Source organism: Pezoporus flaviventris, unplaced genomic scaffold (genome assembly GCF_033815535.1).
Source record: "Pezoporus flaviventris isolate CSIRO_AGI_PZ_B2104156 unplaced genomic scaffold, CSIRO_AGI_Pfla_v1 ptg000002l, whole genome shotgun sequence".
Taxonomy (NCBI): domain Eukaryota; kingdom Metazoa; phylum Chordata; class Aves; order Psittaciformes; family Psittacidae; genus Pezoporus; species Pezoporus flaviventris.
In genome coordinates, this window is record NW_026892550.1 from 83,011,136 (window position 1) to 83,027,967 (window position 16,832).

Genomic DNA, 16,832 nt, shown 5'->3' on the forward strand with positions numbered 1-16,832 from the left:
CATGACCCCCCTCCACTCCCACAGGGACAGGACTCACATCTGGGTCTCACCAGGAACATGCTCTATAGGACAGTCTCGCTGGCCTTTGCACAGCATGGCTTTCCAGGCACATTACTCCATAAGATGCGATCCCGACATTGACTCAACACTGGCTGCGCATCTGGGATTCAGCCACTCATTAGCAGCATTTAAGTCACATTTACTTGGAAAAAAGGCACGAGAGAGACAAATGAAACAGCTGGCTGTAAATGCTGCTGCTCTATCTCCACTTACCTGACCTGTGAGGTCCTGGGGTAACTGGGAAACCCCTGTGATTGACAGTCCCTCACCTTCCCCTTGCAGGTAACCCCAGCGATACCCCTCAGCATTGCAGGCACGTAGTACAGCTGAGGCCCTCAATAGGGTTGTTCCAGTCATGTGGGTGGGCAACAAATGGGACCTCAAGGTCTCAGGGAAAAGCCACAGAGCCTCTCAGCCAACCTACCTGCCCTCTGGTGCTGGGCACGCAGGAGAGGACACTGAGCAAGACACACCAAAGGTCACTGAAATGAAGACACAGCACAGGATTTTTAAATAATTTTATAATTTCCTGATGAACTTAGTCTGTGAATAAAAAAAGAAGAAAAAATGAACAAAGTGTTTATATTATCAAGGCAAAGTTGAATATAACACATTTTCTTTGCAATTTCATTATCCTGTCAGTAACATGACTCCAGCAATAAAACACATACAAGTTGAAGGCAGCGTGCGCACTTGCATCACAGACATCAATGTCTCCCGCTGCTGTTATTTCCAAAAGGAATTCAAGTACGCGAGATCCCTTCCCCAAAGCCCGTCTCCCCCTCCGCTAAAGTGCAACACGTCTCTTCCAAAGCAAATGAGGGATCCGTGTCTGTGGAGAGGACGGAGCATCCCACAGATTTTTAACCCCACAAACAATTTGTGAGCCTGGTGTGCAGCTCTTGCCATTTACTGACTTGGAGGGAAACGGCAGTATACTGTTTTAGTGGGCTTGGAGCAGCATGTTGGGCTAGCACAGAAATTATTCCCCTGTTCATGGTCCCGTTTGATTCATCCTCCTTCAGCATCTGAACAGATAAAGGCATCTGCACAGATAAAGGCATCTGCCACTAAAGCACCCCAGATATACTGTAACGAGCATGTCAGTAAGGGCCAAATGCAGCCACCCCTGGGCAGGCAGGGACGACAGAGACTTGTCCATGTCACCAGAGAGCTGGGAAGATGGGCTAGGTTAAAGGAACAACGTCTACTCGTAAAATCTGGCTTTTAGATAACCACATAATAGTACATGAGTGACAGATCCATCTCTTGACGGTTTCCAAATGGAAAACCAATGTTTTGAACAAAAAGCCCCACCAAAGCACTGGGAACCTGAAGTGGAAATATCTACTTAAAAGCAAAAGGGATTAACTTGATTTCCAAGATCCAAAGTAGAAGTGCAAAATGGGGACAAATAGCATACGATAAATTGATATAAAAAATACATTCATTTAATGAAATCCTTTACCTAGTCTCATAGGTGAAGCAATTTGTGTGGGTTTTTTTGTCTATGTTACATGCCGGTTTAACCTCACATTGTTCCTTTGATGCAACTGCAGCAGAAGGTGGCTGCTAGTCCTTCCCTGTACCATAACCTGCTGTAGCTATGTGACCAATACCAGAAATACAACTTTGAAAATGGACCTACACACAACTACCTGCACTGGCACATGGCCCTGGGATCCACGGGCACGACTGAGAAGACAGGGAAAATCTGGCCAAAGCCATTTGTCCCATTTACATCAGTGGAGCCCTGGTGTTGATAACCATTACCAGAAAAGACTGATTTCCAAAATACTGTTTCATCTGCCCATTTCTGTATTACACGTGTACAGTATAAACCTGGGGGAGCAGGAATTTTTACAGGGTTTGTAACATTTCCTAAGAGGCCAAGCTGCCTTGGACCTCAAAAGCCTGTGAAAGGCAACTGGTTATGATTATAAGCCCACAAATCCTTTTCTGTACAATCCCGAAAGGAGGAGTCATAGCTTTGTCGCTTCTTTACTTGAATTCCTTTTGATGAAATTGAATTTTTATATATTTTTTTAAAACACATCTTTTTCAGTTCTACTACTACCTTTTTTGTTTAATCCGACAACAGACACACATTGTTGGTAACTGCCCCAGCCTTAGGACCACACAGACAATATTGACAAGCAGAAAACAAGACAGGAAAAAACACCCCTGAAAAAGTCAGGGGAGATATTGATGACAGGGTTACAGCACTCACCACACACACTGGAAAAAGTCAGGGTTTCTGTGTTTATGCTTTTGACACTAAAAAGTTTTGAAACAGTTTTTCTTGGTTTTTTTTTAAAAACAGTCAGCGGACACAGCCATTTTGTTCAGAAGGATTTGCTGTTGCGTAAGTTTCCTTCCATTCATGTGGAAAAAACAATTAAAAACATTGTATTGTTTAAAAACCCCCTGACTCTCCTTTTCCTTGCCACGATGACAAGAGGGGTTAGCAGAGTTGGCCTTGCCAGGCGTGATGCCCCGTGCCTGACCCTCCCACCCCACCAGCTTCGCTGGGGCAGTGTTAGTTGTCCATAGCCTTCTGTGTCCTCTCCGGTTCCCTCCTTCAATGCGGGCATCGAGCTGAGTAGAGACTTCCTTTAAGTATCAGATGCCTTGATTGTACTCCTTCCCTTTTCCATTTCAGTGGAGTCATTTGAAGAATACGTGCATTACTTATGTGGTGAAATTTTTGCTTTAAAACGGTATCAGTGTGTGACTCTCTACATCCTCTGTAATAAAGACCCCTTCAGTGGCAACGATTGGCAATTAGGACAGGAATGGGGACTCAACCCTGTCAACTTTTATCAAATGTAGAAATTCCCTAAACAAATCGAGCACTAGCAGCAGAATGGGTGGGCACTACAGGGCAAATGAAAAGAGGTGCCCCTTTGGTTCACAAAACCAGGGTTACCTCTACAAGATTTATGACATAAATGCTCCCTTGTGCAAAATACCGAGAGCCCCAAAGTCCAGAAAATTTGCAAGAGAAGGGATATTCCAGCTGTGCAACCAGAAACAGCACGCACAGTTTTGTGCATCACATCAGACCTTCACCTTCTGTCCCCTGGACTTGGCAAAAATCAGATACTCCAAAGAGTGTTTGGCATTTTCTAGAGGGAAAGCTGGTTAAAGGCAGTCAAAATGAGAGCAAATACTAGAAGCCTAGAGCTTCCTTTGGGAGAACGCCAGGCAATTCTTCTTCCAATCACAAACAGTGTTCATGTCCTCACCCTGCAATTCTAGTGTTGTAATGTCCTTTTAGTGTTTTACATGAGGCTGGATTCAGAGGAAAATATGTACTTGGACTCAGGGATGTCATGAAGAAGCATGGCTGGGGTGTCAGCTTTTACACTGTACGTGGGCTTCAGGCTTGAGTTATATTTTAGCCCAAACCCAGCTAAAATAACCTATTTAATTTTCTATAGACAGCTCCTTACATCTCTCAGTTTCTGTACAAATGACAGCTTGAAAGAAAAAAAAACAACACACATTAAAGCAATTAAAACTTTCACAGCTCCAGCAGCAAATGGAACTTCATTCAACAGGAGAAGAAAAAAGCAAGTTTCCCCAGGCTCCCTGGGAAGGGCCCCTGATTTCCCAGAGCTGCTGTGTTGCAGGACTGCTGTGCTAGGAAACTGTCTGTTTTTGCCTGGCTGCTGACACTTGGGTATCAGACTTTAAGAGAGTGGTGGGTTAGGCAACTGGATGAACATTGCAGTATGTGCACACATACGGCCCTTCTGCCATATGCTTGATATGCAATTTTGTGATGGGTTATGGTAACAAAATCCGTTCATTGCCCTAAGGCCAATGGTGTGGAACTCCACATAAGTGAAAAGAAAAAGCTTTCACTGGTCATGTTCAGCATTAAACCATGGCCAGCAGTAACTCCCAAATCACCTAGATCCTTAAGCTATTCACCATCACAAGATCTCTGTCGACACTGGATCAGAGAGATTACCTGAAATAGTTCAATGGAGATCAAGTTGGATCAAGCCTGTTCCTAAATGAGATCTGCTCTCTCCCTGAAAGCACTTTATTGAGGTCTAAGATCAATGGTTAAGATGGGAAGCCTGGAAGATAACAGTGGTTAACGAGAAAAATTGTAAAGGCCTAACAATGCAGATGGGAGGAACAGCAGGTGTGTGCCTGGGAGATAAAAGACCACATGGCCAGCATGAAAACTAGCCAGGCTTGACAAATCCTCTCAGGGAAGAGGCCAGGAGATATGTAAACAGTGAGATTCACCTAGCTGCTGATGCATGGATCCCGCACACGCTGCCAGGACAGCACCATGCCTTTGGCTGGGGCACTTTCAACTCCAGAAATGCGGCCACAGGCTGAGTTTAAGATGCAGAAGATTCAGCACTTTCCTGTGATGTGTGGGCAATGCAGTAAATGAAGGGAATTGAAATGACTGCCCAAAGTGACCACCCCTCGCTACCATCCCCTCCCCCTGCTTGCAGCAGAGACGCTATCAAGGAACATCTCAGTAAGAGGTTTACAAGCAGGAGTCATTTGAACCATCGATAAGGGAAATTCCACAGCTTCTCACAGAGAAGGGATTGTTTTACAGCAGGGAACCATGGCAGCTGGAGATTTGACCATATAAGTTAATGAGATAGTCAGGAGTGGTGGCGGTGGCACAATGATATTAGGCTGATGGCTCTGATGCTTTTACAGGCAGCATTAAATTCCTTAAGTGAGTAATTAGGGGTGATGAAGAAAAAGCAAGAGGAAAGATTTCAAAACAACAGCTCCTATCAAAACGTGCTGACTCAAATAATGGGACCAAAGGGGTGGTTCTGGGATGAGACATGGCTCAGTGGTATGTACAGTCACTGTCTGCACGCCTTCCGGTGTTTCCCCCTTGCACACACTCAAGTTCTCATTACTCTCCTCATCCATGACAACAAAAGCTTCAGACACAGGCTGCTACTACAGCAAGAACTAAAGCTACATTTCCTGATTTGCAAAGCACCGGCAGTTCAAAACATGGAAAGGTGTGAATCACATCTTCTTTGGAGACTTACATATTTCTTCCTAGTGGACACCATGGTTATGGATTCAGTTCCTTCTGCTGAATCATTACAGTAGAATGAATTGGGATGTGATTTATTTTAAATCAGTTAATAGAGTCTCAGGCATATAAGGTTTCAGTTTTGCACATTTTTCAGGGCTTGTTTGAAAAAAAGACAGGGTACATCTTCCTTTACTCAACTTCTGCTGATCTCCTTTCTGTTAGAAGCAATCGGTCACTTCTAAAGATAAAAATAGGGTGTGAAAGACCTACAGGAGAGCTGTGCTATGGATTTGAAAGACGTAAGAAATGCAACTTTCCTGAGAGGGCTTGAACATTTTCATTACCATAACAGTTTAGTGATTAAGGTCAAAACGTAGTAAGTCATACTGAATTAAACTGCAGGCTCTGAATGAGAGCTTTACTGAGAGGATTCATAATCAGCTAGTCACTAGAAACCCAAGATTTATTCCACTGCTCTGTTGATATTTGGTCTCCTTTTGCCCTTCTCTCATTCTCTTAAGTAATACGAGAAAGCTAAAGGGGAACAACTCCTTTAAGGAGCACACGGGGATGTGTTAAAGGGTTCTGTCCTGCAGATGCCCCCAGACACACATAACCACTGGTAGCCAAGAAAAAAACGTGTCTCCCCATTAGTGCATAGTCCAAGAATGAACACCCAAATCCTACTCATTAAATAGGATCCTGACTTGTCACCACAATGACAAACTGACCTGCTATTTCAGGTCATATTACCTATCAGCAGGGGCTTTAAAGAGTGTCAAAGATGGATGGGAACAAGACTAAGGCCTCTCATACACATATAAGAATTGCACTGGTTTAACTAAAGCTCTGATTTTATACCTACCTACTCAGCTGGGTGACACCTCCAGCAGAGATGCTCCTCTTTGTAAAAATGGGTTATTGCTCTGAACTCAAGCTCACTCCTTGTCAACCTAAGCTAAACCAAAATAAATTAAATTATAATTATAGTAAGAACTGTTACCAATTTAACTAACTTTAGCTTTAAAATTGTATTTTTAAGCTAAATGATGTGATTTCCTCATCTCCAAAATGGCTAAGACTATTCTGATGGAAGCTAGTGTTCACAAAGCTATGACCTGAAAAATTGGCAATGGAAAAAACTATACAAGTTAAAGCTGGGAGCTGACCTGCTGACCACACTTGCTCAAAGGGAGAGAGCTCTCTATAAAATAAGAACTTAGGAGACAGACCTATGATGAGAAACCTCAGCTAAAAACACCAAGAAATCAACAGATTAAAACATCTACCTGAAAAAAATGCCCCACTCAGCACTTCAGAGTCAGATCAGCAAATAGTAAAAATCAAAATTAAGTACACAGAAAGTACCAGTAAGCCTACCTTGTTTTCCAGCTGCTAGATGAAGTGACTAACAGGAACAAATAGTGAAACTTTCCTTTCCTCTCTCTCTTATTTAAGAATATAGAAAGGCTAAGATAGGCAGTGAGACCTGAGCTAGCTAGCTGATGCTGGCCAGTCACAAACCATAATCAGAGCACACTCAGGTTTGATTTTAGCACTATGAAATTCAGACTTTCAGCTTTTATGGGAAAAAAAAAGAAAGAAAGAAAGGAGGAGAGGAAGAAAGAGAGAGAGAGAAAGAAGCAATAAATGAATAAAAGGCAAGGGCTACCCTTCTGCAACCTCATGGAGAATTAGAGCTGCTTGTGTTCAGTGGATCCCCTCTTCTTTGCTCAGTAGACTTGGAAGAGCTCTGCTTAGCTGTATCCAAAAGTCACCATCAACAAAGTCAATGGGGAACTGGATTCTAAAGTAGAAAGGCAGTGAGAAGATGAATGCAAACATGACTGATTAATCATAAACTGGAAGAACCTGGAAAGCATGTAGTTTTTAGAGAGTTGGTTGTTGTTTTCTTTTCTTCTGTTTTCTTTGTAAAAGGTGCACCAGAAGTTTCTATTCCATTTTCTGTCTTTCACATTTCGTCTCCACTCTCATGGCTCCTTGGACTGACTGGGCTTGGCCACTGGTGTGCTGCTCTGGTGGGGCTAGTGGCCGAGGTCATGATGACTCCTCAAGTGCATTGACAACTTGCTCCAGGATGTCAGGGCAGTGATCCGCTATCTGCTGTAAGATGGCATTGGCAAATTCCTGCAGCTCTGCGCTTTCCTTCTCGCCCTTTTCTAATTCATCATGAAGCTGCAAGAAACACAGAGGCATGGTCATTCTCTACTATTAAATGTGTTCACTGTATAATGAACCCTGCCCAGCAGGCTCAGCTCTAAGCTAGGACACCTTTTAGAAAGGGAGTTAGTAGAGATGTAACATGCTCGCCACTTCCAGGATCAGCATCTTCCCTTGGTGATTCTCTTACCAGAAACTGGTTTCCTCTTTATTTCACTTTTTCATTCTATAGGCCCAGGTTTGTGATCTCCCAGTTAAGGCAAATAAAATTATGAATAAATTGTTCTATGATAAATATTAGAAAAACTTCCTCTGCAAAATGTTTTTCTGAATGCAATTCCAGAAGCAATACAGCATTTCCCTAGTATATTACTTTAAATAGCTTGGCTTTCATTCTTGAAGAACAGGATGTTTTATAGGTCATTACTTCAGAATTATTTCCTATATAAAACCAATAGGAATGTTACATAATTATACATAATAGACCGAAGAGTTAAGCAGAATTCCGATTTTGCTGTGGAATTAATAATTTTCAGAGACAGTGTTTCCTAACTCAGTAAGAAGATGACTATCCACAATTGTGGTGGAACATGCATGATTTTTGTTTACTAACTCTCTGTTTCCTGCTGGATCACTCATTGTTCAGATTACTGCAGCTGGCTCAGAACAGGACATGGAACTTCAAAACTATCTTAATCACTCTGTCTACAGTCTACAAACTGGTTTTCCAACATGTGGTGTTACAAACCATGCCACACAACATATTGAAATATATTTGAACATAGTTTTTAGCTCTGAGCCTAATGCCATTGCCAGAATTAGGGGCCCACAGAGTCTTAATGAAGAGCAGGAAACATCTGCCTTCAGTAACCTGTTTATCTGCCCAGCAACCGATAAAGTCCATGCTAGCCTGTGAATTGTGCAGAATCCCAAGTAAGGCTGTAATTTGTACAAGCATTTCAGGGATTACTGTACTCAGAGTGGTCTCAGGATCTAGCAGAACAAGGACAGCAGTATCTCTTACTAGACTGGATGAGACATGTAGGTAGACCAGATAAACTTCCAAGCAGATTGCTCTATCAAATACTATATATCTCAAAAAAACTTTTTTTTTTTTTCAGTGGTATGATTTTCTTCTAATAAAGTATATTCCCTATGAATATGAGTGTATTTGTAACATGGTACATACGCTTAGATGGATTCTGAAGTTTACTGCAAGCTTCTGCAACCTTTGTCAGTATGAGCAGCTGTAGCAACTCATTTATACTGGAACCCCCTTTCAATTTTTTTCCCCTAATATTATCTGTCAGTTTGGTAACATTTTGTATTCCTAAGTGATTAATATTTTTATTGGAACTCTACTGTGTTAATACATGACATGGAAAGAATGTAAAATTGGAGGTTTTTTTTTTAATCCCTGAAGGGATAACTGGTAATCAGTACATACATTTCTTGATCTGTACTTTGCACTTCTGTAATACTACTCATTGTGGGTTTTAAAAAGAGAATTGTTGGGCAGCAGGACAAGAGGGATCATTTTACCACCGTAAGAGCAGAAGGCAGTGGGAAAGGTTGTATTTCTACAAAAAATTTCTAATCAGATACAACAGTATGCATCTTTTCAGTGATGGTACCAAGCAAAGCACAGGAGATTGTTACTGGAAGAAATACTGCATAAACCCAAACAGCCTAAGAGTGACTACAGAATAAATATAAACTCTTTGTAAGGAAGTTACGGTATAGACTACTGTAGACAAAAGTGAGAGAAAGGAAATTAAAAGGGTGAGCTTGCTACACTATTCCCTTTACTAGGCAGCGTAGCATATAGTAAATTATTTGGGCTTTGTGTGCTGAATGTTAGTTTAATGTGCTCTTATGTGCTTTGTTCCTACTGGCTGCTATACTCACATAACAGCTATACGAATCCGAGAGGGGCTCATGCCAAGAATCACAATGCAAAAGCAACCTGATCCTGCTCTGTGGAGTGACATGAGCTGGGGAAGTGGGGAAAACGAGAGGGAGGGGAGCACTCCGGGCTCTGTAAGGGCTCTCAGGGGAGAAGAGGGAATTCAGCAGTAACCCATAATGGCTCAGAAACGGCATGCTGTGGATAGGTGATTAGCCTGGTTCTAACAGCCTGGCAGAGTTATTAGTCGGAAACTTGCAATGGATGGATAAGCCTAGGAGAGGTCCAGTCAGCAAGCAGGATTGAAAGAGTCAGCACAGCCAGCTAGGAGCAGTGCTGAATGTTAAAAGCCAGGAGAACGGGTTTCAGGGACTACTTCTGAGTCTCGAGTTCTTCAGCCTAGTAAAACCCCAGCAATTCAAGCAGCCCCAGATACAGCAGCCTGCAAAACACCTAAGTGCTGGGAAATTCATGGGACTGGCTTGAACGCTGAACTCTGATGAGACAGGGCTGCCTTGGGTTCTTGGGCCAATGCAAAGCTTTCACAGTGCCATCCACCAGAAGGGAGGTCAGGAGAGACAGCAAGTAATGGGAGAAGAAGCCAGCGATGTAGTTCTCCTTTTCCTCATTCGGTCCTCAGGAGGAGAACCAGGAGAGGGCAGTGTTAGCAGGGAAAGCAGGGACCTGCTCCTGCGCCACCACCTGTCCATGCAGCATCTTTCCTCCCAGCCTTTCAGCCAAGTCCTCCAGGTGAAGCTCCAGGAAAGGACAAAGCAATTAAATAATCAAATATAAAAGCAACTCAAAGAGGTTAACCTTCAAAACTGAAGGGAGGTTGGTGGACAGGGGAGAATCCTGCTGAATGCTGTCTTCAGTGGGGCAGCACTGCAAACTCAGTGATGTTTCAGCTTCCTGCTCTACTAGTCAGCATTTATGTATTTGTAAGATTCCTTATAAAATCAAGGTAAGCCCAACAAAACAAGCCCATGCCAGAGCTAAAATAAATCAAATGCAATCAAACAAAAGTAACCAGCTCAACCAGATGAAGAAACTATTTCCAAGAAATACGTTTTTGACCATCAAGAACTCCAAAAGGAGACGGCTCTGAATGCTGAAGGCCAGCAATAATACTTGGCAAATTAGCGCAGCCAGAAAGTCTACACAGCTGGCTGGCAGATGTCTGTGATGAAACATCTCTGAAAAAAGTAGCAATGATAGCTTTGCGTTGAGTTTGCTCGCTTCAGAACACTGAGGTTTAATAATGTGATTTCTACTTAAACAAAGACATCTTCATTGACTATGTGGCTGGCTGTAGCATTTCTATATCACGTATGTCATCTCCGTTTACGTCATTCCTTTCAGAAACAGCTGTGAGCAGCATACGTCACTCCTCATTCAGACAGGCTCCTTAATGGAGAACATCCAGTTCTCCACGGTATAACTTGATTCACCTAGATGTTTGACAGCCCTAATTTTAGGGAAGTTTCTCTGATAGTACTAGTATCAATTCTGCTCTGGTTTCCTACATTTTCTTCTTGTGAATGCAAGCAGTAATGGTGTTATCTTCCCCAGGCCATTTTTCTATGAAAATAAAAGAGTGTTAACAGTCCTTTGTTTGCTGGCATTTTCAGCTGAGATGATGAGGAGATTCATACACTTGCCTCTCTGAAATGACCAAAAAAGAGAAGGCAAGGCCAGATATGTTTGCCTAGTGGGTGACAAGTAAAAATAGACAGCTCAGAAAGGAGAATAAGGACCTCATAAGTGCTTCACAGTATTTTTACTTTATCTTTGGATAGAAGAACAGAAAGGATCTTAGAATCTCAGGGGAATAGAAGCTTGCAGATAATCTGCAACAGATTCAGACACTTTTCACCACTGCTGCCTTCCTTTCTGAGTTTAGAGCAAGTCATGACAGGAATACTTTTCCATTTATAGCTAAACTCCACCAGTGAAAAAAAAAGCCCCAAACAATTCAACATGAATTTAGCTTGCATTGTGCTTCTCTGGTCCAAGATATTCCAGAACTTAAGGATAAACTGACATTCAGAGGGAAGATAACTTCACAGTTAGGAAATAGGATGCTATGGTTTTAAATGCAGACTAGGTGAACTGTGGTGTTGCCCCACAGAACCTTTGCAGCCTTTGCTTATTCGACAAGGTAAGCAAGGCAACATTAAGCTAAGATCCTTTAAAATTTATTTATACAGAGGAGGCTTACTCCCCAGTGTTATTTTCCTCTGGTAACAATTCCACAAAAAAAAACAAACAAACAAACAAAAAAAACCTATCGAAAAAAGGGAAATAAAGTAGTATCTCATCTCTGGCTATGGACAGTAAAACTGATTATACTATAGGAGGTGCTTGCAGAGCAGCACAAGAAGAAAGTTAATGCAGGTCATCTATATGGCTACAATACTGAGATCTGGAATTACGTTTCTCAAAATTTAGATGTTTCTGGATCAGGCTGAAAATACATTTAGAGGTCAAACTAAGAGAAATAAGCACCAAAAAGGAATGGAACTGATTTAATTTTAACCTTTGTTTTGTTTCAAAATAAGAAACTACACTGAATTGCTATATCTTAGGCAAATGGTCAAGAGCGTTTGCATCTTCTCAGACCAACCAGTGTAAATATGTATGTTTGAAGTAGTGAGAGCCAATTACATGCAAAAATTTCTCAACTCCAGACCTATAAAAAGGCCAAAAGAAAGGTTCAGAATACGGAAATCCCAGTCTGCCAAACTTTAAAAAAAGGAAAAGAAAAAAAGTGATCATTTCTGTGTAGACCCTTTAAATATTTGTGCTTTATCTGGAAATCTTGTTTTTATATTAGCTTTTTCAAAATATTTTAAACACACACATTTAAAAATTAAGGTAAGATTTCAAATTCAACTTTGTCTTGTCTTTTAAAATCATGTAAACTTTAAAAATATGTTTTAAATATGTTTAAATGCATTTGAATAAATTTTACAACCATTTTGACAAAAAAAAACCTGAACGAATTTGTTTAGGGCTCTTGCATCATACATTTGAAATAACTTTGCACATGGGATTTATCCTGATTCCTCAGCATCTCTAAGCTTTGTGAAGAGAAGAAATATAATTCCTTGGTAATGAATAAATTTCAAAATTATATGAATGGGAAGAAGGAATAAAACAAATGCCTGTAAGCTGAATCTTGCATTTGACTGGAGCTTTTCTGCAAATCCTGCATCTGTCCATTCTCCAGTAATAGCAGCAATCGTTTCAGTTAGAGGACAATTTTCTGTTCATGTAAATTCTGATGTATGTTACACACTGAAAATTGATGGAAAATCGATGATGCTAAAGTGTACAGAAAGTTGTTATTCTGTGGCTAAGCAGAACAAATAGTAATTATTTCCTGTACAACAGGGCTACCTGTTAGGGCCAGGCCTTGCTGACCTGAGTGTGTATAATTCAGGCAAACACCACAACCCTAACCCCTAACAACTTGCAATTCTGTGTGTTAAAGGGACTGTGAAAAAGAGGTACCTGCTTCTCCTAGTTTCAGTTGCAATGCATTACCGTAGGATTCAGTTTACTGTCCAGAAGCCGGACTGCTGGACACTGCCAGAATTACTCTGTGATGCACCCTCCGTGCTGGGCTTGTACTTTGCCCCCTGCCTTCTCTGCGGCTGAATTAGGTGTCCATGTCCCCAAAGGGATCCTGACTGTTGAGTCAAGGCAGCACCTGACAGTCATAAACACAGGGAAAATTCACCTGTCTACAAGGCAAATCTTAAATACCTCTCTTATATGTCCTAGCTGATGAATTTGGGAAAACTGCTAGGACAGAGAGTTGGCGGGCAGTTTTCATTTTGTACCTGCACAGCACAAAACAGAGAAGAAAGGCCAGAGTAGGAACTACTTGAGTGAAATGATGAAGTTCTATACAACCAGTTATTTCAGGATCAGCTGGAGCCTTTTCTGCTCTTACCATGCTACTTATTTCTCTTCAAGAAGCAGCTCCTTAACTAGGAATAGTTAATGTTACTAACTGATAGTGTATATTTTCATTAAAATCAGCAATTCCCTACGCAAACAAAAATGGATAATGTTACAGCATTATGGATATAACCAACTTATGGATAATGTTTGTGACTTCAACCAGTATTTAAGAACTATGAAGCTGATCCCAAGCTCTCACTCAAAACTTGAATTTAATACAAAAGTTTAAAATGCTACTGAATGTAGTAATTTTAGAGAGTTCCTATATCCATTATTTTCTCAACTAAACTCAGGAAATACACTTGCATATGAAGAAAGATATAAATTGTTGCAATTATTACTTCTAATTTCTAACAGAGACCAGAAGTGGGCTGTTTTACTTTAAAACACATTATGCATTCCCGTAAGACTACAAATTAAAAAGAAATGACATAAATCAGGTGGGGAAGATAACAAGCTAATAGAAGAGCAGTCAGAGAAGGGAGACAGGGTAAACTCTGAAGTAATACAGTAATTTAGAATGATTAAATGCAAAACATGGCAGAGTAATTTCTTTATAGAAACTAAACAAGTTTCTCGTAGATGATACAGAAGTAAAAACACACGTGGAATCTGAACAAAGTAATACACAGGATGTTTATAAAATAGCTGTTTGTAATTTAGAGTAAAGTTTATCGCACTTACAATATTGTTTGTATAAAAACCCCAAAATGTACATTTAATACTTTCAAAATTCCGCAAGCATATACGCAATTTAAAAATGGCATTTGAAAGTCACATGCATGAGCTCTGGTGTTCCTTTTCTATGAGAAGCTTAACATTAACTTTGCTGAGAGTGAAATATGACTTATGTGCAATGTAAATTATGCTCCTTGGCACCAAGCCATGACTATTTAGCTGATACAGCAGGCTGTGACTGATACAGTGAAGCGACGTTATCACCTTTTTCCTTCCTCTCCTTTGAGCAGCTGAACAGAAAAGACATTCCTGATTTCTTGGGAAAGGATTAGTAAGTAGGCATCCCTACACAGCCTGTCTTTTGCCTGAAGCTGGTACACAGGTAGAGGGAAGATAACCTTTCTTCACTACAAAGGGTCTTCTATGACCATAAACATTTTTCAAAAGCTCTTCTCACTGTACCTCACAGCCAAAACAGTCATAGGTGAAACAACACTATCAGTGGGACGAGACAACCTTCCATTGCAGGTGTCCTCTGAGACAGTATCTCATAGAAATACATTTGTCTGGACAAAGCCAAGATGTGTTTGACATGGGTGGAAGGAGACACTGACAGCAGGGAGCCAGGGAATAAAATGCCTCCTATTCCTTGGGTTATGAAAATTATTCTTTAATAATCCTCTTCTGTTGGAAGAAATATTTTTTCTCAGAATGCCTGTCTTGTAGGGCCTATTGAAAATAAGCAGCTCTCCATAATATAATGTTCTGCATATTTTAGAGCTGGATTTGAAGTGATAAGAAACATTTATAATAGTGCTTAAGCTATTAATGGAGCAAACACTGTTGCCTACTACTACTATCTGGTTGCTCTGCTTGTCTCTTCTTACTTTCTTGCACTGTTGCCTTCATACCACAGCACAGCACACCAACACCACCATATTTAAATGATGCTTTTCAGCAAGTTTCCTTTTCTAAAGTTAAGAGAAAACCCAAAACCAAACTATAAATAAAAATGTAGACCATATCGTTATGTTCTTAATGCCATCTCCTTTCATAGGAATAAAATCCCTCACTTAAAGGCAACAATCTGAAACATGAAACAACGGCAGTTCTACAGAGCTCAAGCATATTAACATAATGATATGTTTAGAACAAAGTGAAAGAAAATATTGTATTTAATTGAAATTGCTAGAGTAATGCAATTATTTATAATGAATGAATGGAATTTGTATTTCTCAGGGTTGAGACCTGGGACATTCTTCCTTCTTTCTGGTAACTTCAATTTTTCAATAAGAAAAGTTGAACAGGACATGAACTGGTCAAAGGACAATTCCAGAAACAGCACTGGTTACCTTCTTTGGGGACAATGGGTCAGAACTGACTCAAAGGAATATTTTCCACTATATGAATAACTTAATTACATGGTTCCAAGCACTGCAGATTCCTTACAGTTTGTCCACTACTTAGTCTAGTATACTTGTTTAGATTAGGTTCTGACATAACATATAAAGTACTGGCTTCAGGCCTTCATTAGAAATGGACCAAAATTTTACTACAGTAAGTCAGCTTTATGAAATGTCTTTGATTAAATGCCAACAAAGAACGATACAGCATTTTGGCCCCATATTTTGATTAAAATAAATTGAAGTCATTTAGGACTATAGCTGAACTTAACGGTAGCATAAAGAAATTATTATACATGAAAGGTACCAATTATCAGTCAAACTTTGATAGTCTACAAAGTTATTTATGTGGCAACAAATTCCCATTAGAACCACCGTGTTGATGCTGGCAGATGCTTTTCAACAATGACTTGTATGTTAGTTTCTGTGGGGCACTGTAGATATGCTGGAAGAATGAAGAGCTTAAATCTACTTCACATAGGAGTTTTACCTACCACAAGAAGTCACAGAAAACTATTTGTATCTGTGTTTCCCTGGCAGGTATGAGAGACCTAGAGGGTATATTGGCTATGATGAAATATAGCAGGACCACCCTTAGCCAATAAAAGTTGCTGCACTGGCAAATTGCAGCTCCAAAAGCAGCAGTATGAAAATTAATTCTCCACTATATATAAAAAAAAACCAAACAAAATTATCTCATTGGTGAGAAGTGGATACATTGGCGTCATTCTTAAATATTATTGGTGTTCGATCAAATGTATCCTCTCTAATCATGTTAGCACTTCTTAACATTCAAGAGGATTAATTTTTTCCCACTGAGGCTTGTGAAGCATTATCTATAGCAGATCGTATTAGAGGGGACAGGAGTGAATTTCATGCATCGGATTTGAAGTAATTTACAAAACTCATTAAAATTCCAAAGATGCAAAATGAGTATTCTGTGATGGGTGAATCTGGAGAACTGATTCCCACCCCCCATGGGAATACTTTAAGCACAGAGGAAATTCTGCAGTCAGAAACAGAAAAGCTCCACAACTTACATGAAAAATCTGCTTAGTAAATTGAAATATATCATTGTTGTGTGTTTTTCAACTGAAGCTGGTTAAATGCAATCTAAGTGGGTATGGGAAAGCAGAAGAGACTGCTACATTTTATTTTAGCGGATGTTAGTTGTGCATGGGAATCAAAACTGGCATAGTAACTTTAAATAACTGTGGTGATGGCAATGCAAAATTAAGACAATAATGGGAGAGGACAGAAAAATGCAGTTTTTCTCTTCTCCAGGACAACTTGGATAATTCTTTTTCCCACAATTTATACTTAAATACCTTCTTTACTGTGTAACTAATAAATGTTGCTAATGGATTAGCAAAGTTTGAATGAGAAATACTATCTTTCATTAGACCAGAACAGATGCTGCTTGGGGCTCACTGTCTCTTCAGAAGAACTTGCCACAGAAAACCACCTCTATTTTCTCTGCCAGCATCTCTTGATTAAATAGAAGATAACCACCTACCCCTACAGATCCTGCTTCTATTCAAAGACCATCACAGCTATTACAAACTAGTCAATTTATTTCAGGGGTATCCAA

At 40.3% G+C, this 16,832-nt stretch overlaps 1 protein-coding gene across 3 annotated transcripts in view; it reads right to left on the reverse strand.

Moving 5' to 3' along the window:
* Nucleotides 1-563: 563 nt before the first annotated feature.
* The window catches only part of ERC1 (ELKS/RAB6-interacting/CAST family member 1), a 295,399-nt gene continuing 279,130 nt past the window's right edge, over nucleotides 564-16,832 (reverse strand). For all 3 annotated transcript variants that reach the window (XM_061444782.1, XM_061444783.1, XM_061444784.1), the window contains one exon: nucleotides 564-7,297. In XM_061444782.1, coding sequence (XP_061300766.1) covers nucleotides 7,160-7,297 — 138 coding nt within the window. In that variant the 3' untranslated portion in view covers nucleotides 564-7,159. The remainder of the gene's footprint in view (nucleotides 7,298-16,832) is intronic.